The 26270-nt window shown below is 48.4% G+C and overlaps 1 protein-coding gene across 1 annotated transcript in view; it reads left to right on the top strand.

Moving 5' to 3' along the window:
* Positions 1 to 26270, top strand: part of LOC144110216 (uncharacterized) — a 71612-nt gene that overhangs the window by 21054 nt on the left and 24288 nt on the right. The window contains exons 2-3 of the mRNA XM_077643054.1: positions 9892 to 10371; positions 25069 to 25315. Coding sequence (XP_077499180.1) covers positions 9892 to 10371; positions 25069 to 25315 — 727 coding nt within the window. The remainder of the gene's footprint in view (positions 1 to 9891; positions 10372 to 25068; positions 25316 to 26270) is intronic.

Raw genomic sequence — 26270 nt, 5'->3', positions numbered from 1 at the left:
AACGGAGTGGTTTCCAAAAGAAGGCAAGCGCAGCAGAGGGCAGCAGGAGGTTAGGTGGGCGGATGAGATTAGGAAGTTTGCAGGCTAGGGATGGGGCAGCTGGCAAAGGACATGGTTAATTGGAGATACATGTGAGAGGCCTTTTCCCTGCAGTAGGTGTAGTCATGCAGCTGACGATGTTTCTTTAGGCTGTACCCTACTATAGAGACTCCGAGCGTTTTGTCCAACGGGCAAGGTGTCGCTCCGAACGGGCGGTGGCGTTCCGTGGCAGCGCTGCAACATGCTGTGGCGTCCCACTCTTAAAGACGAAGCTTAAGCGTCCTGCAGTTTTTGCACGCATCAGATAGCGGTTCGGATCCCCTTTGGTGAATTTTTTTTATCGCCAAGAATTGACGGCACGCAATCTCATCTCCCGTTGGTGCAGGTTAGTATTTGAAGTGCTTTTTGAATCAGAATCACCGTTTACAGAACTTTCAGGCTGGCCGGGAGGTGAATGAGAACTATGGCACTGTGCCCTTGAGGAGACGCGGTTACGTACTCGTGGAACGTGTACCAAATTATTGGAAACGAATGCCAAGTTTCAGAATAATTGGCGCGAAGTTCGAATACGGCCCGCGGTATAGAGAGACGGTTAATCCAGTGCTGAGATTGGACGACGTGGCCGGGCTCACGCAGGTGACCCATCACGGAGGCATTGACGTAACTGTCGCCCGTGTCGGATGCATTGAGACATGTGCTAGCTGTCATTCGTCATTAATCGCAAAAGGTAACTTTCCTGCACTCTATGATCGTCGAGATAATATACTATAATGACTTCGTGTTTCGACCCCTTAGCAGCGGGCTAAAGGCGGGTGCGCCACGCTTGCGTGATTTTGGGCACAATGCGCGGCGTGCCGACAAAGTGTGGTGCGCCGCAATGCAGACGAAAGGGAGCGGCATAACTTTCCACGAGTGTATCGCAGTCGGGTGGGCGCTCAAGCGACGGGCACGGTCCGAAGAAGCATTGCGCTTCTGCATTGATATCTCATCAGTTAGTTCGCGAATCCGCATCGTTGCTCTTCGCTCGAGCAGAGCAAGAATCAAGTAACGCCTGCATAACTGTCATCGTCAGCCGGCATCAATTCTAAACTAGTAAAAAACACATTACAGGTATTATTCTTGCGCACATATTTCCTCAGTCATTATCATCCGGAGCGATACCACAGGACTGGAAGGTAGCCAAGGGGATTCCAGTACCAAAAAAAGCTTGCCCATCTTCATGCAACACTTGTCCCAATACTTGTTCAAATCTAGTGGAGCACGTAAATTTCCTGATATCAGCAACTTCTTTCGTCCTAATCGACATGGTTTCCGGAAAGGTGTGTCATGTGACACATAACTGGCTCTATTCATCAATGACATCAGTTGTAATTTAGATGCATTATTTCTAGATTTTGAAAAAAGCGTTTGACAGAGTTCCCCTCCAAGCGGCATAAACTCTCATGTCTGAACATTGACCCCCCTAACCCTCGACTGGAATCGATGCTTTCTTTCAAACCGTCAACAGTTTGTGCATGCCAATCGACACTGCGCTGCTTTGACCCCCGTTGCTTCCAGTGTCACCCCAATGATGCTAACCGCATGCCTGGTTTCTTACGCCGTAACTTGCGACTAGCTCCTCCCGCTATGCTGACCTGTTCAACGCTCGTTCGTCCCAAACTGGAATATGCACGTGACCCTCACCAGTCAAATCTTCCGCTCCCCTTGGATCTGTTCAAAATCGTGCGGCAAGATTCATTCACTCGGACGACTCTTTTCATTCAAGCGTCGCCAAACTGAAACCAGCATCTAATCTTCCATCCCTCGTTTCACACCGTAAAATTGCCAGACTTTGTCTCTCTCATATCGCTCGCCGCTAGGAAGCTCAGTCATGACACCTGCCCACCGCGTCTCTGATCACGACAAAGCCGTTCACCCTCCATCCGCACACACTACTGCGCATCTTAACGCTTTCTTTCCCCAGACAGTCAAGGACTCCTGCCGACGCAGTTCACCACACTAATGCAGCTCGCTTCAAGGCGTTCGTTGGAAAAAAAAAAAAAACATCGACATACCGTAACGACCCACCCCTCATGTAGTACCCCAGCAGGCACATTTGAGGTATCGGTCACATTCTGTCGTGCTCTTGGCAGAAGTTTAGGCGCGATATTTCGTCCGCCTGTGGTTGAACGCAGGGGGCCATTTTAAGATGCTTATCTCCCGGAAAACGTCCCGAGAATCACTTCGCGCGAAAAAAGCTTCAGCGTGCCACTAATAAGCGCGCGACGTTTGAAGCAGCACCGGAGTGGGATAGTAGCACGCAGGACGCGTAGTTTTTTCTTCTTCTCTATTTTCATTTTCGCGACCTTCAACAAGTGTGCCGTTTCAACGCTGGTCCAACGACGCTAGGATCTCGGCACAGCCGGTGTTCTTTCCCATTGTAGGTCGATCAGAACCTGGCGAACGCACCAAGAGCCACTCCGATCAAGCAGAATGCTCACACATGAATGTGAATTCTGAAATAAGATGCAAAATGATTTATTTATATATCTTAGCAGAGTGAACGTAAATTTCCTTTGGGCCTCGAAGAAAACGTCTACGCATGACTTAAGTGTTCAGTAATTTCCACGGTCTCCGGAGTGAAGCGGTTTCGCGAAAATAGGAAGCACATCACAATGTTCGTCAGATGAAAAAGTTGCTCCGCGTCGGGCATCGCGTCGTCCTATCTTGCACTAGCAATCGGATGTGCTTTGTCAGCCCATAAGTTGAGAACTGTGGACGATTAGTTTCTCCCCATGTATACCTCGCCCTCCGTAGCCGCGCGGTTACTCGCCGCCAACTAGGAGCGGAGAAGCACCCGATGCAGCGCTACCAATTCCGTCTGGCGAACAGCTTCAAAAAGATCACTATTTTTAAGGCGCCAAAACTAGCACACACACGCACGCACGCGCGCACGCACATACAGAGAGAGAGAGAGACGGAAAAGAAGGGCGAACACAGCGCTGTGTTCGTCCTTCTTTTCCGTCTTCTTTTCTTTGGCTATGTGCCGTTGCGCGGGAATACTATGAACGTGAATCAAGTATACCAACTAGCCCAAGAACTGACTCTACTGAAACACAGAAGAGAACCGTGGAGGCGCTCTCTCCCCTTCTCTTCTATTCTCTGTGTGTGTGTGTGTGTGTGTGGTTTTGGCGCCTTAAAAGTAAAATGATCAATTACCAACTAGCCCAACAAAAAGTTCTCTTAAGGTTGAAAAAGAGCAGAACTTCTCTCCGGGCCATTAACAAAACAGTTTCTAACCACAAGCGACGCGCACGCTTTGAAATATATTCCCATACGCGAGCTGGTTTCGAAGGCAGCGTCGCTTGGCGCAGTGTAGGCATGCTGCGTTTTGCCTACACCCCGCGTCGCTGCCGACCGCAACGCCACCGTTGTTTACAAACATGACGCTTGCCATGTCTACAGTGAACTGGAGTATTCTAAGAAGTACTTGCAACTGGGCTTGTTGGTGCATATTTGTGAAAGGCATAAGAGCGCAAACTGGCAACACGGACGAGGAAGGGAACAGGACAAGCGCTCGTCCTGTTCCCTTCCTCGTCCGTGTTGCCAGTTTGCGCTCTTATGCCTTTCTAGAGTATTCTAGTTCACTATAGCCATGTATCCATAATTTATAGCGCCATACCGCAGCGCTACCACCAGCGGTTTGCTGTTTCGCACGATTGCTCTTTTTGAATAGTTTTTTTTTTTGGAAAGCGACGAACATTCTTTAAAATAGTCGATTCGAAATGGATTTCGTTTTATTAATAGTAGATTCGGCGCCAAAGCTACACAGTACGCATTCGATTCATCATCAGACTACACCTACTGCAGGGCAAAGGCCTCTCCCATGTCTCTCCAATTAACCCTGTCCTTTGCCAGCTGCCTATGCCTGCAAGCTTCCTAATCTCATCCGCCCACCTAACCTTCTGCCGCCCCCTGCTTCGATTCGGTCTGCAACAAATCGGACATGTGCGAGCGACCTCATATGTCTGTAGTTTTAAAGCCCCAATTAGTTTCCTACACATACTCGCTTATCGGCTGGCACTTCCCTCCAGTCCGCCGCTGTAGGCGCCACCGATGACCCTCTCCTCGGACGGCACGTTTCGCAGCAGATGGACAGCGCTATCCACGGTCCGCTACCGTGATCCGCTCCCGCGGGGCACCACTGCGTACGCGCTGATTGGTTCCGACGCGGCTGGCGCGCACGCAGCTGACGGGAACGTGGCGCCATCTGGCGTCGCCGTGGCTTTCTGCGCACGCGCAATGGCGCCCCGCGGAAGCGGATCACGGTTACAGTGTACTAGAATAGGGGCAGTGTGTTCAGGAGCGCTTGCCGCTGAGGCGCTTCATGCAGAAAGCACGAGATGGCGCTACAGGAGCATGGGCTGTACGGAACCAACGGCGCAGCGCTGGCGCTGCGCGTTTTTAGAAGTGTTGTAATCATCCTCCGCCTCGAACAGACGTGCAAATGCTCGGAGGATGTGGAGATGCATGCTTGGAACTGACGTTCACATAAGAGATTAATTATATGTGTACTTTAGCGCATCACAACGCTCATTAGACGGATTTATTAACAAACCTGACAGCAAAGGGTTTGGAGACACCGAAATAGTCGGGTAAAGCCGTTAAATCTGTTGAGCCACGCTACAACGTAACCAGAAGTTATTCGAACGTAAAAAAAACATTGATTAATGAGTTTAATATCCGCAAGCAACACTCGCGCTTCAAGTAGCACCGTAGTAAAGGGCTTCGATTGAGTTGAAGCAACTCGGATTCCAGGTGCATTTTCTTGCGCAGTTCGCACTCATAAAAATGCAGCCGCTGTTGTAGAAAACACAAAACTGTACACGGCCCAAAGCCAAAGGCCTTCCCTGCTTGGTATTTACCTTCTTTCGCGGTAAACATGGTAAACATTTGTCCCTCGTTCTATCCTCCGGTTTCGCGAATTACCCGCAATGACTGGATTTGCACAGTTTATTCGTGACTTTTATTTACGTCATGAAGAGCTCCCCAACGTCAGGCTCATGTACGAGTCTGAGACACACCAACATCACACATTTGAATGAAAGGAATAAAACAGGTAGGAAAGAGGCCAAGTAAAAGGGATTAAACACAGAAAAAGAGCGAGTACATTCCAATCCAAACAACGGAGACCTACAGCTCTAGGCCTTCTGTTAAGTTGGACTTGGGCATCTGGCTCGTTGGCAAGGCACCAAGGCAGACACGATGCGAATCAGTTCTAAAAAGAACGTCCGCTGCTTGTTCACGACTCAGAATGGTTCCCTTTTCGACGATGCTGCCGTAGAGATGCGCCGTGTACTTGACTTCAGGCCCGTCGTGCTCTGTAAATATAACCGCCCTTTCACAGACAACTTCTTCGGACTTGCACATTATGAGCTTGCAGTATACAAATCCATTATGGCCCGGCACGTTGTGTGAACTCCAGTACACCGAAGGCACATCGAGAGAGCGAAGGCCTAACACACAGGTTGCCTCAAACAGCTGCGGTTCAAGTGCGTCGCCTTGCAAATATGGCGTGTCAAGTGAAGCGAGTTCCTTTACAGCGTCATTGTGACTGTTTTGTTCAGTACAAGGCCTCTTGGGATCAGCAGAACACACCGTAGGGCTCTTCCGCTTTCTTGGCGCCCGAGGCGTCGGCGTCTTCTTCGATAAATAGCCCGGCGTGTTTGGTAGGAGCGTAGGTACGGCATCCGGCAGCAACTCTGGCTTTCCTCGCGGAATGCGTACCTCTTTCCCCTCTATAATGTGGACGTAATCCCGTAGGATACAAGAAGGATCGAAATGACGCTCGCAGACCGAGCAACTTTCATCAAGGACCTTATCTTTTCGATGCAGGTTTCGTTCCCAAACCTTTCTTTTTCCTTCATCTTTCGGCACGGCGAAGAGGGAAGGCTGCTCGCCTTGGGCCCACTTGTAGCCGGTGTCGCACCCCGGCGCAAAGCAATGACGTTGCCTTCGGCGATTAGGCATTGGCTCTCACTCGCGAACACCGCAGCAAAACATCACACTGCTAGCACTGCCCGTGCGGCCGAAACACCCCGTTTCTTCACAAGCAAGGTGGAGCTCAAGAAGCACGCTGCAACCCGCCGCAACACACGGAGAACGCGTCCGTACAGCCGGTGCGACTGCAGCGCCACCACATACATCCGGGACCTGTCTACGCTGCCGGCTTCACGACGGTGCGTGGCGCGCTCCGCCGCCTGAACACACTGCCCCTATTCTAGTACACTGTATCACGGTAGCGGATAGCGCTATGCTATATAAGTCTCTACTCTCCCTCCTTCTTGCACAGTAACTCATTTGCAGCTCTGCCAAAGGCAGAGACCTTCCCAGCCAATTAGGAGAGCGCGTTAAATGTCTTCCTCCGCGCCTAGCCGTCTGCGTGTCGTCTGCTCGCGGAGTGCACAGATATGATTAGAGAAGTATATAAATCGGCGCCTTCTACGTACCATAACCGTACATACGCTTACGTACGCTAAATGCAAGCATTTTACATGACGTTACGTTATTTGTCACATTCGTGCTCTTCAGCGCGCTCAGACGAAGGACACTGATAAACTCAGCCTAGTGGCGCTGTCTGGTGGTTTGAATTGGAAGCATTTTTGTCAACAAATCGAGGCTTTCCTTTTGAACTAAAAGCGGCAGAATAGTCACTGGTAAAAAAAATAAAGCCAACGATGTAACAATGACAAATTTATTCCAAGACAAGAGGTTCTGCTAGAGCACTATAGCGGAATCTCTCGCTTCCGACTGAATTCATCGTTGTTACTGCCATCTTTAGTATGTTCACTGGCCATAAATGAGGCATCGGGCTTTCACTTCATCACATATTGCCTGTAATAAAATGTATGGGTGATGAGTTTCCTTTATTTTTTATTTAGAGTGACAATTCTGCCACTTTTACACCTAAAGGGTAGACATGATTTGTTGACAAAATGCTTAACCACCAACTTGCGCCACTAGGCTGAGCTTAACGTTGCGTTGCATCTCAGTTTGCATGCACGGAACTAAAAGTATGAATGTGACAAATGGCATAACGTCATGCAAAATGCTTGCGTTTAGCGTACGTAAGCGTGCATAGGTTTATGGTACGTAAATGGCGTCGATTTGTACTCTTCTCTAACTATATCTATGTACTTCGCAAATAGACGACACGTGGACGGCTAAGAGCAGAGGAAGGCATTTAACGCACTCTCCCGATTGGATGATGAGGTTTCTGCCTTTGGTAGTGCTTCAAGTTAGTTATCATATGGTGCATACCCTCTGTATGGTTCCCTGGTAACCATCCTCCAGTTATAGATTCCTATGCTCTCCCCCCTTACTGGTAATCCTCCTCCTCCCCGTTCTAGGGTAACCACCCTTCAAGTGGTTCCTGTGGCAACCCCCTCCGCTTGCGCCTAACGTTCTCACAGTCCCTCCCTCCTTCCAGAGTAACCACCCTCCGGTTATGCTTTCCTGTGCTCTCGCCATGCCCTCCTCCCTCCACGGTAACCATCCTTTGGCTGGCGATTCCTCTGTTCTCGCCATTCTCCTCCTTCTACAGTAACTACCTTCCGACGGTTCACATAGTAACCGCCCTCGGGTTATGCCTTCCCATGCTGTCACCTGATAACTGTCCTCCAGGGGGTTCCCATGGCAACTGCACACGGGTTGTGCCTTCTTAAGCTCTTGCCATGCCCACCTTTTTCCGCGGTAACCATCCAGCGGTTGCACATTCCTCCGCTTGCAGTAACCACCCTCCGAGTGGTTCCCATGGCAACGCGCCCATTGGTTACACCAACTACTATGACATACTACTGCTACGCGAAACTCAGGAACAGGCGCTTTACAGCTCTCGCTGTAAATTATTACGGGACGATCAGGCATATATGTGGCATTTCTCGAAAGCAGTTGGATTTACTCTTGATTATTACTTTAATATTTTTGCTTTACTGATTGCTTTTGCTCTAAGCCGAGCCTTCACATGCCAGACAGAATTTTTCTGGAGGTTGAAAGTGGGCGGAGGTGGGTCGGGGGTGATGGTGGGCAGCCCCCTATATGGGTGGGTGGGTAGGTGGGTGTGGGGGGAGGCGTCTGGTGGATGGTGAAGGTTCTTCACTTAGGATGGAGGCTTAATTTAAACAAATATACGGTTACCAGGAGAGGGGGAGGGGTACTGTAGCACTGCTTTCGCAGTAAATGTACTATAGGCTGAAAACTAAACATTTTGACAGATTTGCCTGTCTGGTTGGGTTTGAAGACTGATAATAAACTGCACATCTCCAACCAAAAAGTTTAATTTTAACCCAACGTTTCGAAGCTGACTCGGCTCCTTCGTTAGGGGTGACTGAGGGCAGTAGGGCAGTTTCCTTAGAAGCTTCTCGGCAACGGACACCTGGACATCGGCGGGGTACCCAGCATCAGTCAGCCTTTTGGTCTGCTCCTTAAAACTTTCATACATCTTGTGCGTACATGATTATCTCAGGGAGTTATGAAAACACATATTGATGATGGCTCTTTTTATGTGTTTGGAGTGTGCAGAATGATATGGTAATACATGATAGGAAAACCATACCTTCAAAAGGCCGGTATATGTATTGGGTCATGCTTAACCCCGATTTTAAGTAACCTGTCTTTATCCCAACTTGACAAGACTGTTATTAGTCGCCTTGATGGTATGGACGTTTTGAAAATCTTTAGATTTGTTAACGATTTCCTGATCCTTGTTGGCAGTGACTCTGGCTCACTAAATTCAAAGGCCGTAGGCATTTTAACCATCGTGAAGGATTGTTTTGACCCACTTGTTTTAACCACTGATTTGCCAGTAAAAGACTCTATCAGGTTTTTGGAACTCAACTTCATCTTTCATCCTAATCACATTTGCTAGGCCTACCAGCCTCGTAGTAACAAGCACGTATTACCATATCATTCTGCGCACTCCAAGCTCGTAACAAAGCCATCATGAATATCTGTTTTCTGAACTCCCTGAGAAAATCATGTATGCACAGGATGTATGAAAGTTTTAAGGAGGAGACCAAAACGCTGACTGATGCTGGGTATCCCTCCTATGTCCAGGTTTCTGTTGCCAAGAATCTTCTAAGCAAACTGAATGAAGATCAATGTCAACAGCCCCCGATGCTCGGTGAAAGGAAGCTCGTTATTGCATTGCCATATTTCCATAAGATTTCTCATAATTTTAAAAGAATTGGACAGCGGTCAAACGCAACTGTCATATGTTCAGCACCAAAGAAACTTACCTCAGTGTGCAAGATTGGGAAAACCAGCAACAACAGAACATGTGGATGCACGACTCGTCATCCGAAGCCGCATGTGGCATGCATTGAAGGTGTCATATATAAAATACCGTTGTCATGCGGGGGGCCATTACATCAGCCAGATGGGGAGATACCTCAATCAGCTATTGATGGAACGCGCACGCGATGTCAAGAACGGGAAAGAGAGATCACTTGTTGACCACATTCGTTTATGCGAATCTAAAACGTGCAAACTGATTTTTGAAAAAACTGCTGTGCTAGCAGAAAGTAGCGATATTACCACGCAGTTAATAATTGAAGCTGAAAGGATAAATGCTTCAGGAGAGACATGTGTAAGCACTCCCTCTATCTTTTTATGTGATGAAGAACTCTTGTTTCTGAGGCAACGTTATTGCTATCACAAGTGATGACTCGTCTGTGGTGCATAAATATGTTGCATGTTAGTGCTCGTGTTCGTTTCTTCTTGTGTCCTGACCTACTTTGCGCTATATTCTCTCGCTATGAGCATAGTTCCCACCTTTCCCTAATTTTTTCTCTCCTGCCATTTTTTCCCACGCAGTGAAAACCAATGGGAGCGAGGCAGCCCAACAGGCTGCTGCCGGTGGCAGCTCGCAGCCATCGTCTTCCTCATCAGCGGCCCCTAGCGGCGGGTCCCTAGTGGTGGGCCTGAGCCGTGCCAGCGAGAGCTATGCCGAGATCGCCTGGCGCCTGGAGCAGCCACCTCTTCTGCACAAGAAGAACGTTCCCAAGGAAGAGGAAGAGGACCACGACTTGGCATCTCGTCTGTCGGCCTGCGAGCTGGCCTACGGCCCGATGGAGGACCCGTACCAGATGGAGGTCATGTCCAACTTCATGCCACGGGGCCCCACATTCATCGTGGGAGGCCTCAAGCAGAATACCACGTACCATTTTCACATGGTTTGCTACTGCTGCCTCTCATCGCCTGCTGCGGCATCTTCTGCTTCGTCTGACTCTGGCGGGAACGGCACCGCGGGCACAGAATCCAAGCTGACCTCGAATGTTCTCAAGTTCACCACAGGTCAGTGATAGTAGTAGTAGTAGTAGTAGTAGTAGTAGTAGTAGTAGTAGTAGTAGTAGTAGTAGTAGTAGTAGTAGTAGTAGTAGAAGTTGTGACTAATGCACGAAGGTTTATGAGATGGAGGAGGGAATAACTGGCCTTTGAGAATAGGGTTAGTGCAATGAAGAAAGCATAAGGAAAATATATTAAGGCGCTGAGAAAGAACTGGAAGAACAAATCGCCTAAAATGTACTGAAAGAGCACGGATGATGCCAGTGACTAGCAATTGACTAGTGCTGGTACTAGTCCAAGTGACTATTGCCAGTGATGAAATTGTATCAGTTACATATTTATTTACTTGTACCTCAAAGGCCCGCAAGGGGACATTACATGAGGGTTCACATAACATCTGTTCCAAAAATTTCCTGGCCCAGTTCTCAGGGTCGCTGCAGTCTTGTGCGACCGTCAGATTTCATCGCCGTCAAAAAAGAACAGTTTGAGGGAGCCAGGTTTGAAGCGTTCAAAAACACTCTCATAGAAAGGGAAGTTGCTTGGGCAGATAGGCCAGCCATTGGAAAAATGGTTTTTCGAATCTTTGCAAGAGGACCAGCTCTGCAGTGCATTTTCCAGAACCACTCTCACCGCTTCAAATTTAATCTTTGTTGATTCACAATTATCCTTTGATTCGGATATATCTTTTGGAGAGCCTCACGCTGGTCACTAAAAAAGCTCAGACTTGAGGTGGGAAAGAAAAGTCTGTCTTTCTCTCTGGTCATTTTAGAATTATTTGACACTTTTGTTTTTTTGGGCCTTTGTGCCTATCCTTTCCGCGAGGCATAAGCGACAGAATAATTTCGAGTGAAGTTCAACCAGGTGTAACCGTATGCCTCTGCTGATAAAGGCTATGGAGTGCTGTATTCTCAAATCTTGGCATTTGAAGAAAAACTTTTTTTGGTACCGTACGGGCAAAAATAATATGCGTTTCTGTGATTAAGGGCCAAGAGAAGTGGGAGGGCTGATTGGATATCGGTCGGAGAGGTTTGTGTGTTTCAGCGGACGTAATGCGGCTGGCGATAATGGTGGCGAGAAACAACTGTCTGTGCTCCGGTTCAGGAGTGGGTTGATTGTAATTACTGATCCACCAGAGCCATCTCCACTTTGAGTCCTTTCCTCTTAATTATTCATCTGGGATCGGTAGAATGGAGGAAGAGGAGAAGGACTTTAATGGAACAGGAGAGGTCCGGTAGAATGGGTGCCTTCATATTTCCATAGTGTGTTGCGATGATGCGATGAGAGCACTAGTGGAAGACAGGAGGCAGACACATGGAACCTCGATGGAAGCCTGTATACAGAAGTGCTGTACGCCTGATGTCTTCACTGGAGCTTCAGTGTGTCTGCTTTTTACTTGAGTCAAGTCCAGCATGTAGTGCATGCTGTCAGCGCGGAAATTTATGATGCCTCTAAGCAGCTTGCATAAGCCGTCTTTTTTTTTAAACGGCACAGTTGTTATGTGGCTGAGAGCCTTAAAAGGCCACATAATTTAGCACGACACTTTTATGCAGTGGAAAAGGTCAAATTTTTTTCTCCTTACTAAAAACCATGTGCTCGCTGAGCATTTATGCGGCCCATCGGGGAATTTTTTTAAGAAAGAAAAAAACAGTTTACCTCCCGCGGCGAGTATCATTGTTTACAGACACAATGCACAGATACACTTATAGGTAGTATCAACGGCATCAAACACATCAGTGGACACAACTTTCGGTTTGAATCCTGGGCCACACGGTGAGAAGCAAGCACACTTACCATTACACCACAAACCGACGCACTAAAGGAGGACATAATTGGTTTTAAATATGCACTCTGGTGCCAAAAAAATGACATGATTATGCGAAATGGAAAAGTATGAGCACCTTTGATGCGCTAGCACACATCTGATCTCTTGATGCCAATGACGTTATTTACCACGCTTCAGGCTCCATCCATTGCATTGTTTGATCTTGTAAATGTGGTAGCTGATGAGGATTGCTTGCTTTTCAACAGGCTGGTGTGCAAATTGTCCTATAGTGGTCAACTATATTCCACTGCCAATTTCGCCAATGCATGTGAAAGCATAAATAAAATGAAAACTAGAATCATACCAAATGAGTATTTCTCATGCAAGTTACCGCAAAAACAGAGATTACAATTTTTTGGTGCAATTGCTGCTGCCGCATTTCGCTTCAGTAGTGAGTGACACTGTCCACATCTTGTATTTATAGATGAGCGCGCTGCGATGGTCAATAGAGCTGTACAGTAAAACCCCGTTAATTCGGATGTCTTGGGACTGGAAGAAATGTCCGAATCATCCGAATGTCATATTATCGAGATGGGCAGAAAAAAAAACACAACAAAGTGCCCCACATCAACATACCTTTATTTTTTAAAAAAAATGTTTTTCTTGGCTGCCTTGTGCAGGAAACATGCATCGCTACTACTACTTTGCGCACTTCTGCCAAATGATGCAGTGTGTGCTTGCTGTCTGTAGAGCCTGCACATATGTATTCCAGAACACTTAAGGCCTCAACCGCCTCCACACAGTGTGACGCGGCAGTTCATCACACGCATTGTCATCTTTGGAACTTGGCTGTTCACTCCCTAAAGCTTCAACGATTTCGTTGTCAGCCGGCAGCGGCAGCATTACTGTCGATTGCGACAATCGCACAGCTGAACATTCGGTTGCAGAATGCTTTTATAGTCTCTCTCTTCATCGTAGTTGGCGCCCAGTTCATTTACTTCGGTGGTGTCAATACTCTCAGTGGAACCACTGTGTTTGAAGCAGTTTGCAGTTACTGCAGGTGGTGTATTGCTCCACACATGCACTAATATGTGCATTGCACTAAGAGTGGTGTCATACTTGTGACCTGCTTCCAAACATGACAACATGCGTTCAAGCACCTGCTTGCTGTACCTGGTTTTTAGGTACTGAATTATTCCGTGATCCATTGGCTGGAAGGAAGCAGTGGTGTTAGGAGGCAGAAAGAGCAGCTCGATATTTTCCAGCCCTGACACATTGTGCACACTGCAGTTGTCGAGGACAAACAGTACCTTGCATTTTTTCGCACAAAACTTGCGATCTAGTTTGCATAGCCAGGCTTGAAATACAGGCTGTTCCCCAATTAAATGCGTGCCGTAGAATGCTCCTCGCAGCTAAGCCAGTGAATTGTTCAAGCTCAAATTTCGCATAGAAATTGCTTTTGGGTGGCAGAATTATTTTCTACCACATTTCTCTGGGGTACTTGCCTGAATCAATATGAAGAAGTCGAATATTCGCATCATCAGCATTGACGACGAAACGAAACAGGCCGCTTTCTCAGTGATTGCACAGGTGGCACTATCTCACTGGTCAACTGTGGAGATTAGGCTAAGGGGGGGGGGCCTTGTGCAGGAGGTTTGAAGACTCTTCTGAAACTGCTTTATCGATGATCACAAAAGCTTTGCTTGGCGAAAACTGCATTAAGTTTAAAGAATTTCGTGGTACAGCATCCTCAGACCTCCCGCAAACACTCCCCCACTTCCTTTGCCGAATCTTCACGGCCGACAAACGAGATGACGCCACCGGTGCAGTCACTGAGAAAGTGGTTCGATTTGTTTCGTCGTCTCCGCAGACAATGCGAATATCCGACTTTTTTTTATTGATGCAGGCAAACACCCCAAACAAATGTGTTATAAAACATTTCTGCTGAACAAATTCCATTTCTGTGCGAAATTTTAGCTCGAACAATTCACCAGTTTAGCTTTGAGTAGCATTCTATGGCACGCGTTTAATTGCGGAACACGCTTATTTCGGATGACATCCAAGCTTTTTTGTTGGATCAGTAGTCTATGGGCAGCTGTTTAATATTTTTGAAGCACCGCGGTTGCTGCGATTTTCCAATAACCAGCAGGAGCAGCCGCTCCATGCCGGTCATATTCACAGCAAGCAAAACTGTCACCCTGTTTTTACTTCACTTGCCGCCGACGCAAGGTCTCCATTAAAAGTCAGCGTCCTATCTGGCAGAGCCTTGTAGAAAAGCGGCGTCTCATTGGCATTAAATATGTTGCAGGGCTCATAAGCAGCAAGGTACCTCGGAAGCTCAGGCCTCCTATCGTTCTACACGCTTGCATCCACAGCACGCAGCAGATACTGCAGAAGACCAAATTATGCCTCTTGTTTAAGCGGTCGGACCGCCCTTCTGATGCACTGAAACCTCCGATGTCCATCATTAGGGCGTACTTTTCTGCTTGTGCGCAGATGAGAGGTCCACTCAAGGGCAGCTGTGAATTTCGCGCGTCCGCAATCCATTGAAGCAGTGCTTCTAGCCTCGGGTATGCTGCCTTTCGGAGTCTCTTCTGCTTGTTGGAGAACTGTTGCCCATCATAAACTTGCAAAATTTGCAAAATTTGAGCTTCATTTTTGATGTACGAGCTCAGTGTGCTCCTCATCACGGTAAATCTTGTCTTGATGCCCTTTCGCGGAATTCCTTCCTTGGCAGCCTTCAGTATTTCGACTTTCTGAGCTAAGTCCTTCGCCACACACTTCGGCCGCTTCACTGGGGCCTCAGTAGCCGTCGCAAAAGTCGAAGAACGCAGCGTTATCGGGATTGTTGCAGAGAAGACCGCTGTCCATACACCACTCCCAGCATGCACACACCTTGCTCCACGGCATATACACAAAAGAAAAAAAATGTCGAGACGCAGCCAGGCAACAAAAAAAAATAAGAATTAAATTTTACGCTATATGTGGTTGACGAGACCAGATGGGCTGTCCGAATTATCTGATTTTCCGAATTACAAGGTTTTTACCGTAGTATAGTCACTTGCATAAAACTGCTGATGCATATACAAAAGTAATAAAAAAACTGCAATATTAATAGCACTTGCGTCGTGTAGCCTCGTGGGGAGCAAACGTGATAGCGTTAGGAAGCTCGTCTTGCAGAAGATTCAGCATCAGTGTTGTCGGCGTCGTTGACCACGAGCGAGAATCCCCGAAAATTGCCAGAGAATAACCTAGAAGGTAGGTGGGCCAGCTAGGACATGTGACCTTAACAATCACAACCTGCCCACTGGATTGTGAGCGAACTGCCCTCCGTGGCAGGTGGTAGTTAAATTATAGATTGGGCACAAAAGGTTCCTGGGAAGAGCAACCTGGATCGCACAAGTCCCACTGGTGGCAGCACCTGCCATCTCAGGACAGTGGCCCACCTCTTAACCGCTGCACCACTGTGCCAGGAGTGGTGTCAGGACTTTCAGAGATCTATGAATGCGAATTAGAGAATGCCTAATTCTGCATATATGGGCATTAACCTATTAGCTATTTTATCACACCCTTAAAGCAAAGGTTAAGTGTCCTGCCCAATTTTTTCTGATATAATTGCAGAGCGTGTGCGTTTTGTAAAGAAAATTTTGAATGATGCTTGCGTTGGTACTGCAATGCTACGAGAACCATTAAGCCAGCATTTAAAGCTGCCTTTGTTGTACCAAGATGCATCACAGAACTCCAGCTCTAAATAGGCAAAAGCGCTGCAGCATAAACAGAATAAGAAGTTTGTTCCGGTCTAGGAGAGTTCACTTAGGCGATCAGTGCATCCTGTAATATTGCTCAATGGTGAAGTCATTCTACTACTGAACAAGAGTTAAACGAATCCGGTCTAGGCGCAATGCAGAAATTTCAATTGACACACAAGAAAAATTGTTTACATGCTCAGAATTTATGTCGAAAAAAATGCAAGTGGTTGAAAGTAATATCAAGCCCTCTATTATATCCGAATGCAATTAAAATTTAGGTTATACATAGAGGACTCATGGTGAATGTTCAGGTTCACCCCGAAGTGCATGTTGACTGAAACCCATGAAAGACTTGTAACTGGCCTGGGCAAAGGCATGCATTTTCTCCTTAATCTCCAAGTGACCCCATTTAGAATACCACTCATACTTAACAGCGACAGTCAACAAATCGTTCCAGCATCCTAGAGTGAAATAGCCTTTCAAGCTCGACGTGCTACAGTAATGTGCAGATATGTTGGCTGCACAAAGTAATTCATACACACCCAACTTGCAGCCCTTCATAGTCAAAATGATGCATATACAGCATGGCATGCACATAGTGTTCTGCAGCTATTATGATTCACTGCGTATCCTGATTGGTAATGTTCCACATTTCATTGGCCCTGAAGCTCTAAACTACACCTTGTATTCGCCGACATTAACAGTGCCATTTAACCATACGTAGACATTTGTCAGTAGTGAATTTTCTTCCTCACTGATGAAGGCCAATGAATTATGAATAGTGATACTTTATCAGGAACACAAAGAGATTAACTGAAGTTTATGTACATAACTTACAATAGTATTTACAGCAAAATACGGCAAAGAAGATACATGGTTCTGCCTGGCTAGGCATAGCCGAAGAAGTATACCCAAAGCCATAGCTCAGAACAACCGACTGGGCTCCTGGGCTCAGTTTTAAAGTCTCGAGGACCAGCCCTCATTAGAATCACATCCAATTACAGCAAGCGTCAACATAATTGGTCTCTTGCTGCGTGCAACACCCCATTCAGCTTTACGAGTACTAATAATTCCCTCCCAAGACATGTATATGCAAACATAAGGAGCGTCAAATTAGTTACAGTCTTGCCCCCTAATCTCCACTGCGTACTAGAAACCCTCTCTTAGGGAGAAAGGGAAACGAACACCAGGGCACCGAATCTCTCTCCCTTTCGCCCCATGTCGCCTACGCTCCGCAACTGCACCCGGCCTTCTCAACGCAGACATACGCAAAGGCATAGCGAATGCTATAAAATAATGCCTTTCGTATTGTGCATGCGGACCCCCTAGCACTAATAAAATTACCATATCCGGGTGCTGACGCCTAGACACTCCATCTGCCACGATGACACGAGCGTACTTAGACCTTTACACCACTCTTTATGAAATGAAACACAGGACTCATTCAGATATGTAAGGCTTGGTTAGGAATGTAATACACCTGTAATTCGTTAAGGAAACCTACCAATGTCGAAACACTTACCTTCTGTGAAACTTGCGGACATTATAATGGGTGCATCCATATTAAAAAGGGGTTAATACTGCCTCTGGATTCTAATCTGTGTAGTAAGAATGTATACACAATCTCTGAGAACACTTCAAAGAGTTCAAAGCGAAATGTTACCTCTGTCACATGTGTGCATGTATGGAAATGCATTTGTGATGAATAGGAGGCATTGCAGGCTTCAATAAATACATGTAATGAGATTCAACAGTTTATTTTAAGTGATCCTTGGAACATAGGTGGAGACGGACAGGTTACAACACGCTTCTAATATGTGAAAAGCACGAACCCAAAACAGCAGCACACAAGAATCAAGGGAGTTATTGAATTATTCAGTAAAGCAGTTCAGCTGGCTACAGAGTAATGGTGAATGGGTTAAATGAACGAAAGGTGGAGAAAAATGAAAAAAAAAATCCTGGAAAAAGCATCTCAGAAGCATGCTGAAGCACGACAGCATACTGTAATAAAAAACTACTGTGTGGTACATGGGCATCGAAGCATATGATGCTCAAAATTGCATGTGAAACGCAGTAAAGCTGAGCTCCATCCAGGTGTTGTACACAAACTGCATTGGTATCTCGGACAGCATGGACATGAAGAAATAAATATTTGAGGCATATTGTCTCCCTATACAAACACGAGCCATAGAGCTGCAAGGTTACTGTCACATCTCTGGCAACCACAAAAACACAAGAAGTGCAACAGTACTGCCAAATACGGTAACAATTTTAGTTGTAAACCAAATCTCTGGCAGCTTGTTTTCATCAGACCAGCACAGACTTGAGGGTGCTTCCTATGTCTGCATCTTCATTCAGTGAAAACACTTGAATATAAAGGGAAGAAAAAAAGACAGCAGTTTGTGTGCATACATATTAAGTGTGTCCTGTGACGTCATGTGGTCGCTGCTACTCCGAACTGCACCAGCAAGTGATTCATCAAGATGTTGCCCACCAGGAACATCAGGCGCCTCTGATGCTGCTAGTTCTGCAATTTGGCAGAATACAAATTAGCGCAGTGCAACCAGGGCTTGTCATCACAACACAACAGACACTTGACTAACATTCTGCAAACCGTAAGAAAGGTTGTTTTTTCATAGTACACCCCCGGTTTATGTTACCCACAAAGCATTACGTTGCAATTTGAAGCAGTCGAGGCGCCATTACCGCCCCGGGTGTCTTCTTCAATACTGAAACGGGCGCCATTATACGCCCGCCGGGAGTGACGGGAGTCTGCTCGATGTGCAAAGCGCTGGTAACGCACTTTGCCCAATACACACATTGGGGATATACGAGCTAGTCATACATTAAATCACATAACACGCATGCCCTTAAATGGGATGCCCCGGAACGTGTTTTATTTGCTGTGGCAGAGACTAGCAAACTCCTCGCGCAACCTCAGCGAAGGTGATCGCGCCGCGATGCTAGTGAGCGTTGTTTGCCTGCCAGCATTCGGTTGCAGCTTGCGCAAAGTTCGGAATGTTTCAAAATGGAAGCCAAGTAGAAAAAGTGCTCCATCAGTGGTTCGGCTGACCGAACCTGACGTCACGTTGTTCGCAAACAGGCTCCGTCGGACCAGAAACACGTACGTGCTTTGCTTGTGTAGGCCGCTAGAGGTCTGTTGACAAAGCTCCGCCCACAGGAGGGAGAAGCGCACGTCAGTCGCCCGCCGTTGTTGTCTTTCTTTGAAAAAGAGAGCGCAATTCAGGCTTAACTCCAGACAGGGCATATGCAGCCGGAAGGGTGCTTTCCGCAGCCACGCACCGCATCCACACGATTCCTCCTCGGAGCCCATCGAGCTTCGCGGCGAAGACAGCCGGAAAAAGGGCCCACTCACTCGAGAATGCCTGACACCGGCGTCTCAGTGGCGCTTCATTTCCGTCGTGTGCTAGTTTTTGAACGCCTCTAACTAGAATACTAGATGCTTCACAGTCCTAATATTAAAAATAAATATTGTGTCGAGCTCAAAATTAGCCCTTAAGGAACTGGCATCTATTACACCGTAATTTTAGCCATACCTTCGCATCAGCTCTGTTTACGTGGAAGCAAAAAGGGAAAAAGTTGGACTAAGAAAATTGGCGGGTAGTTGGCCCTCTCCAGGGCTAATACGCCGTGACGGCTTTGCAACGTCCCACCCCGCCGTTCTCGAGACTGCGCCCGCTCCAATACTCACCATGCGAACACAGGTGGCACATACTCGAAAGCGCCCACCGCTCGACCCGCATGTCCCGAATGGCTTAAGCCCGCGTGACAAAAGATTAAAACATTTTTCTTTGCTCACCAGGAGTTCGCGCTGCCCACAGAATACAACGCCGTTTAAGCCCGGACAAAGCCACTCTTAGCGCAACGCCGTGAAGGATAAAACCACAAAATATGATGTCATTAATAAATAAACAACGATGACGTATGGGCCCAGTGATGACTAAAATTTCTTTTACTGCAGCTCTTTTAGAGGCCATCTGACTGTAGGTATTTAAAAAAATATCCCTTGCTCGCTTTGCCATAACATGCCACGATCATAAACCTCTCGTATCAGTGATATAGTTTAACAGGTATGGCCATGCAGTGAAAGCATATGTTTATCTGGTATGGGGTTGCTGATAGCACGCGCTATGACGGCGCTGGCGCTCCATCCAAGGTTGAGGCATATGACCTCGAGTTTTTCAGCTTTGCTATTGAAGTTGCGCTTTGGCGCTAAAACCGTGTCTGTGCTGCAGGGGGCTTCTCACAATGTGCGCACTTTGCATGACGGCGGTTCGAAAGCGTCGCCAGGTTTCACTGTGCCTTGGAGTTGCCACAAACCGTCTTCCTTCTGGTGCCAAGAAAAATTGTCAGTGGCTTAGCTCGGCTATGCCAGGATATACGTAGCGAGAGGTACGTTTCCCTGGCTGCGCCTGTTTTTTGGAAACTCGAATGGTGTGATCAGACACACGACGGACCTTCACATCCTCTTCTGTTGGTTCCCGTTGAGTGACGCCTTCCATAGGCTCCATCTCGGCGGCTATGCGGTGTCTATTACGCTCGGCAGTCTGGCGTCTCCGTTTGGCAAGGCGTTCCTCTCTCTGTTCGGGCGTCTCCGCTGCTCTATTCGCCTTCTGACGCTCATTCTCTCTTTGCTGAGTAGCCAGCTGCCAGGCGACAACCTCGGGATCGGAAAAGTTAATCTTTCCTTGTCTATACCGCCGTTTAGCAGCGGCTGGGCTCTCCTTCTCTGCATGCATGTCAAACGTTGTGATACAGCCGCCGATTACATCTCCGCCTTTTATACGCAATGCTGCGCGTGCGACGCGCGGTTCGGGTGATAGAGCGGCGTGTGGCGAGGCGGCGACGAAGAACGCGGCGCAGCTGTTGGGTCTCTCTGGTTACCATGGTATCGGCGCATGCGCACAACTGCTCATCCGCGTGACGTCACGGTCGGCTCCGACGGTGGAGTGGGCGCGCGGCAACGGCGAAGCGCACGCCGCACCTTGCTCCTCTCCAGCTGCCACGGTAACGGCGCATGCGCACAACTGGTCTCTCCCATGCACCGCGATATGCTCGACTGGTAGCCCAGTGTAGCTCTCGCTCCAAAAGGAACACAAACAAGAGGCAGCACAGTACTGCACGTTAATACTGGCATGCTTGACGCACGGCCTGATGCCTCACGATGTGCGCGCGAATTGTATTCTCCTCGAGCTGACACGAACTTGAATAAGAGCTGAGCCCGGACAGGGGACGCCTCGGCGACCCCGTAAAATGAGCGGACGTCCCCCGTGCCTCCTCCCCCAAGAAGAGCAAAGCGTCGATCACGTCAGGAAATGAGGACGGCAAGTTGGTGGGGATTCATATTTCAAGAAAGATGCAGATGCGTGTGTCGCATCCAGAGGTGGCCATCCTCGCGAGGGCGTCCTCATCCTCACCTCATGAGGTTCTCTCTTGGTGAGGTAAGGGTGAGGGAAGACGGGCGCATGAAAATTTGTGAGGACGAGGGAGGCAAGACAAGATGAGGCGAGGGAGGGCAAGCTGCACGGTCTGAGGGCGAGGGTGGTGGCGCGAACAGTGCTCCGGGTTAACGTTTTTTGTCTGTGCAGCCCGTTATGAATTCGTGTTTTAAAGCGCTAGTTTTTGGGGTGAAGGTTTCCTTGGAAGACGTTTCTGCAGTCTGGAGGCACACGAGGCGAACACAAAAGGCGGGGAGCCGCACGTCTTCGCCGCGATGTACTACACCGCTGACATTGATATGCCGAAAAAAGCGCTCTTCTAACTCGGGCTATTTTTTAAAATTGTGTAAAGTTTTAGGTGAAACCCTGTATACTGCACTAACAAGGAGGCACTGGTGGAATGAACGGCGGCGCAACAAGGACACTAACAAGAAAGAGACACCACCTTGTCCTTGTTGCGCCGCCGTTCATGTCATTGTGCACCAACTGGCCCTTCAGGCCGTTCTTCTGAGGCACTGGTAAAGCCGTGCGGGTGGTCGCCGGTCGAACGGGAACCGTGGTACCGCATTTTTATTGTCATCCCCGAGTCGTTCAGATCATCAGAGTGTAGAGTAAAGCATGTAGAAATTGTACCTAGTCAGGTTGTTGAATTACCAAGCTCTAAACCTTGTTTCCCGGAACGAAGTCAGATTTCAGCTTAGTCAGGTTTCAAAGAACTGGCTGCAACGCGAAAAATACTTCTACGAAATTCCACTGTCAAATCAAAGCCTGTTGACGGCATTGGTGTGGAATTTTTTCAGTCATACTGTGAGGAGTTCAGTACAGTCGTATCTTTATATTTTCGCTGGAATTGCGGTATACGAAAGCGGTGCCGCAATGTGGTGGGCAACCATGGTAGTCTTACTATGGAAATAAAGCAGCAGCTTCACCGCCTTGGTTTGAATCATCTCTCGCTCCGCCTTGTACGAGGTGCCGAAAATAAAATGCTGTACTGCTCTCCAAATAACAGGAACATCTCGTTTTTTTTTCTGTCGCTGTTGAGACTTGTGATCACGTAATCGCGCGCCTGATTTTATGAGCCAAATTTCCTGCAGGAATGGGAGGGAATTGACACTCACCGTTTGGGTAATGCGTAGACGTGAAAGCAAAAATCACGGGCGGTTTAGCTTGGTGTTAACCACGAATTATCGTGCGCTAGCGCCATTAGTGCTGGTTTTGCATAGTTCATCTTCACTTTCTGTGCTTTTGCATTTGCTTGACCTGACCTGGCTAACTTCAGTTGATATATGATGTAAGGTTGCGTGATATTGCATCATTTTAGACTTGTACTGCGGTAGAATTGGTCAATTCTCTACATGGGAGTCCTGATTCCGCTCCTGGCGCAGAGGTACAGTGGTTAATCTACGCGCCACTGCCTTGTGATAGCAGGTGCTGCCATCAATGGCCCATGCTGTTCCTGAGGAATCTCTCGAGGCTAATCATTTATTGAACTGCCACGGGAGTCTCGCTGACAATTTCTGGTCTTGAATGCCGACGACCAGTCTGCCTCGAACCAGTTCCCCTCGGAGGGTGCCGTACTCACAACGGTTGGAAAGCGTGTGAAGCGCAGTTACGAATTATTTCACGGATTCGCCGTCGTTTGGGACCCTCATGTTGAAGCGTGCCCCTTCAAAAATGACGTTGCGCCGTGGTATGAAGTAGCTGTCGAATTGCTTCAGGACGGCTTCTAAGTTCTGGGTGTTCTCTCCGGAGAGTTTGAAGGTTCCCAAGACGTCCTCGGCCTGGACGCCCATCAAGTAAAGGAGCGTGTCGACTTGTTGTTGTGGCCCTGACTTGTCGCAGAGACCGGAAGCCGTGTAGAAACGCTCGAACCGCTTCCTCCATTTCGGCCAGTCGGCAGGAGTCGTGAAGCAGAAGACGGTCGAATGACGAAGGACGCCATGTACTGGCCGTGTAGTTCAGGCCCGTAGACGCTGCTGTGAAGTGCGCCACCGTCGATGGGTATCCGAGTGAGAGGACGCAGCCCCGGTTGGGCTTACTGTGGGAATTGCGGTACTTCTGACATCATAGTGAGACGCCAAAAGGACAGGCTTATTCCCTTCCCCCGGCGAATACCGGCACGAGACGCGTGCCAGCCGCCGCGAGCCTCGCGCGATGGCGCAGCAGCGCAGCCAAGCCAAGCAGACGGCCTAGCCACTGCATGTGGCTACTGCCTACAACGGGCAGCTTGTGATGACGTCACAACGTCACGTGACCAAGGTGGCCCACGTGCTAGAAGCAGGCTCCCGACAGCCAGACAACCGCTTTTCGTCGCAGTGGAAGCGCTACGGCACTAAAATAGCAACCACAGTCTGGAGTGAACGCACGTGGATGGATGGATGGATGGATGGATGGATGGACGGACGGACGGATGGATGGATGGATGGATGGATGGATGGACGGACGGACGGACGGACGGACGGACGGACGGATACGGCTGAACCCTTTAAATCGGGCGGTGGCTCAAGCCACCTAGCCATGACTTGTGAAAGTTTACTCTTGTTTTGATTTTAGCCACGAATCAGATAACCTTCGCTTGGTTACCTCTACCCGCTTAAAATCTACTTTCCCTTCACTATCCTTAAACCTCACTGCCTTGGGTAAATCAGCCCCGCTGCTTTCCACTGTACGGTGAAGCCCTTTACAGAAAAGTATCAAGTGTTCAGCCGTTTCCTCCTCTCCGCACGCAATGCACAAAGTGGTACCTGAATCTATATGCCTTAGTCTGCAAAACTCCCATCCTGGCATCAAACAACAAAGAGCTTCCCCTACAATTATCATAGATATTTTCTTTGGCAATTTCCTGCTTAAAATCCTGTATGTTCCCAGCGCCGATTTCGTCAGCATCCCTGTTTTCCACAGCGCTCTCTCTGTTTCTTTAACTTTTTCTTAACCGATAATTGCTGATTTGCCCCCTCCCCCCCCCATACTGCTGTCCAGATATTTGCTTGTAAATTTTCTAGTTCGCTTTCTCCATTTCGTGTCAACATTCCTTGCCCACTGCTTTTCCCCATTTTTCTCAATCTCTCCTCAAATGCTATCTTACTGCTAGCCTCTCTGCTCTCGAACGACGCCCATCCCGTATCACCCTGTACCCCCTGATTTGGTGTATTGTCATGTGCTCCCTAATCTAGCCTCCCTACGCCACGTTGTTTAATTTCTAACCTTGGTTGAACATCTGGTCTCATGCACAGGACTGCATTACCGAAGGTCAGGCTAGGGACCATCACCCCTTTCCAGATCCCTCTTACCACTTCATACCTATCATCTGCCCTTCCCATAGCGCCGTCTGTCGGACCGCACACTCACTACTTTCTCAATGATAATTGAAATCTGCCGTGTGGCAGTGTTGCATCTGGATGGCCCTCGACAATTTCGGCGGCCATTGACTGAGTGGGCAAGAAGATTGCCAGTGTGACAGGTGTATTGCCCTCTTTTTGTGTTCTGCTTACTTTGGTGCGCGGTTTTTGGTTGGTAAGTGTGAATTGACAACGACTTCAAATGCACGTGCAAAGCAGGAGTGTGATTTCGTTGGGTTTTGGTTTCTTGGGTTTTACGCCACGGGTTCTAGAGCATTCATAGGGGTCCTTTTTCTGCAATAGAAAATTCAGTCGATAATCTGCGCTGTTTTTCGAGCGGCTTAAATATGGATCACGCCAGGGCTTCTTGTGTTGACAGTAGCGTCTCTGTGGCTCAGGTGGCGACCACCACCAGTGGAGCACGCAGCAGCAGCAGCGGGACCCGTACCAGGGCTCCTACCACTCGGTGTACAAGCAGACCATCGTGCGCGACGAAGACGGCAGCCGCGCCGTGCCTTCCTTCAACGTGCTGCTGGGCGCGCTCACCGGCATCGTCGGCTTCCTCATCATCAACGTCACCGTGGTGATCGCCGTGCGGCGCTGCTCGCACCGACGCATGCGCAGGAGGAGGATACTCGTGCTCGAGTGAGTCCACGCACCCCTTCTATATAGGATTGGGCAAGTTGGTCGGGCATGCTGAAGGGAATAATGGCGCAGCATCAAGTAACGAGGACAGCAGGAGAGCACACACTTCTGCTCTCCTGGTAAGGTCCTCGTTACTTGATGCTGCGCCATAATTCCCTTTGGCCCCTCTCTGTGCACTCGCTTGCTGGACTGCCCTGTGGCCGCACAGTCCCCCTAGGTGGAGTGTCCACCTATAAGCGCTGCCACAGAGCGCGCCAAGTTGGTTTGCCGCTCAAATGGTGAATGTGCAAGCAGGTCACCAGACACTGTTCCTGCCATGCCTGAAGTGTACGGCATCACACTTTCCTGCGGTCGTTCATGCATTGACCGCAAGGGGGAGCGTGCCGCGACGGTCAGATGTTTGGAGCGGGGGACCGACCTCACTGCCCCTATTGTGATCGCCAGCAGGGCAAAACGTGCCGTCGGTTATCAATTAGTCGCCTTCATCAACTACCAAGAGCATCCTCACGCTTCAGTGTACGGATTGCCTATAGGGCAGGTTTAGGCCAGACCTGCATGAATGCAAAATTGTCCCATGAAATCAACGAAGCGTTCGCAATGACCATAAAGGGCGCAGATTGCGTCGGCGCACGTTCGGTTAGCTGAATAAATCGCTTTCCTAGAATCTAACCCAACTGGCTGATATTTTCTTTTTATTGCCTCGGCCTCGTGTTGTTCCTTCTTGTGCACCGTTTTTGCGCCAGATTCTCTTAAAAGCTTTCACAGATACCTCGTAGGTGAAGAAAAATTTCACATCTGCGAAAGCAGTATAGCTTTCATTTATGGCAGCTCTCAGGTGGATGCTAGTGAGCAATTAGTTTATCGCGAGTCGCGTCTGCTAGGGGGCGCTCACCTTTTGATGGGGGCTATTCTGCCGCATGCCGTCTCGGCTCCCCTGTGCTCTGAGCACTAATGT

Source organism: Amblyomma americanum, chromosome 11 (genome assembly GCF_052857255.1).
Source record: "Amblyomma americanum isolate KBUSLIRL-KWMA chromosome 11, ASM5285725v1, whole genome shotgun sequence".
In the NCBI taxonomy this organism is placed as follows: domain Eukaryota; kingdom Metazoa; phylum Arthropoda; class Arachnida; order Ixodida; family Ixodidae; genus Amblyomma; species Amblyomma americanum.
This window is presented reverse-complemented; position numbering and strand designations above follow the sequence as displayed.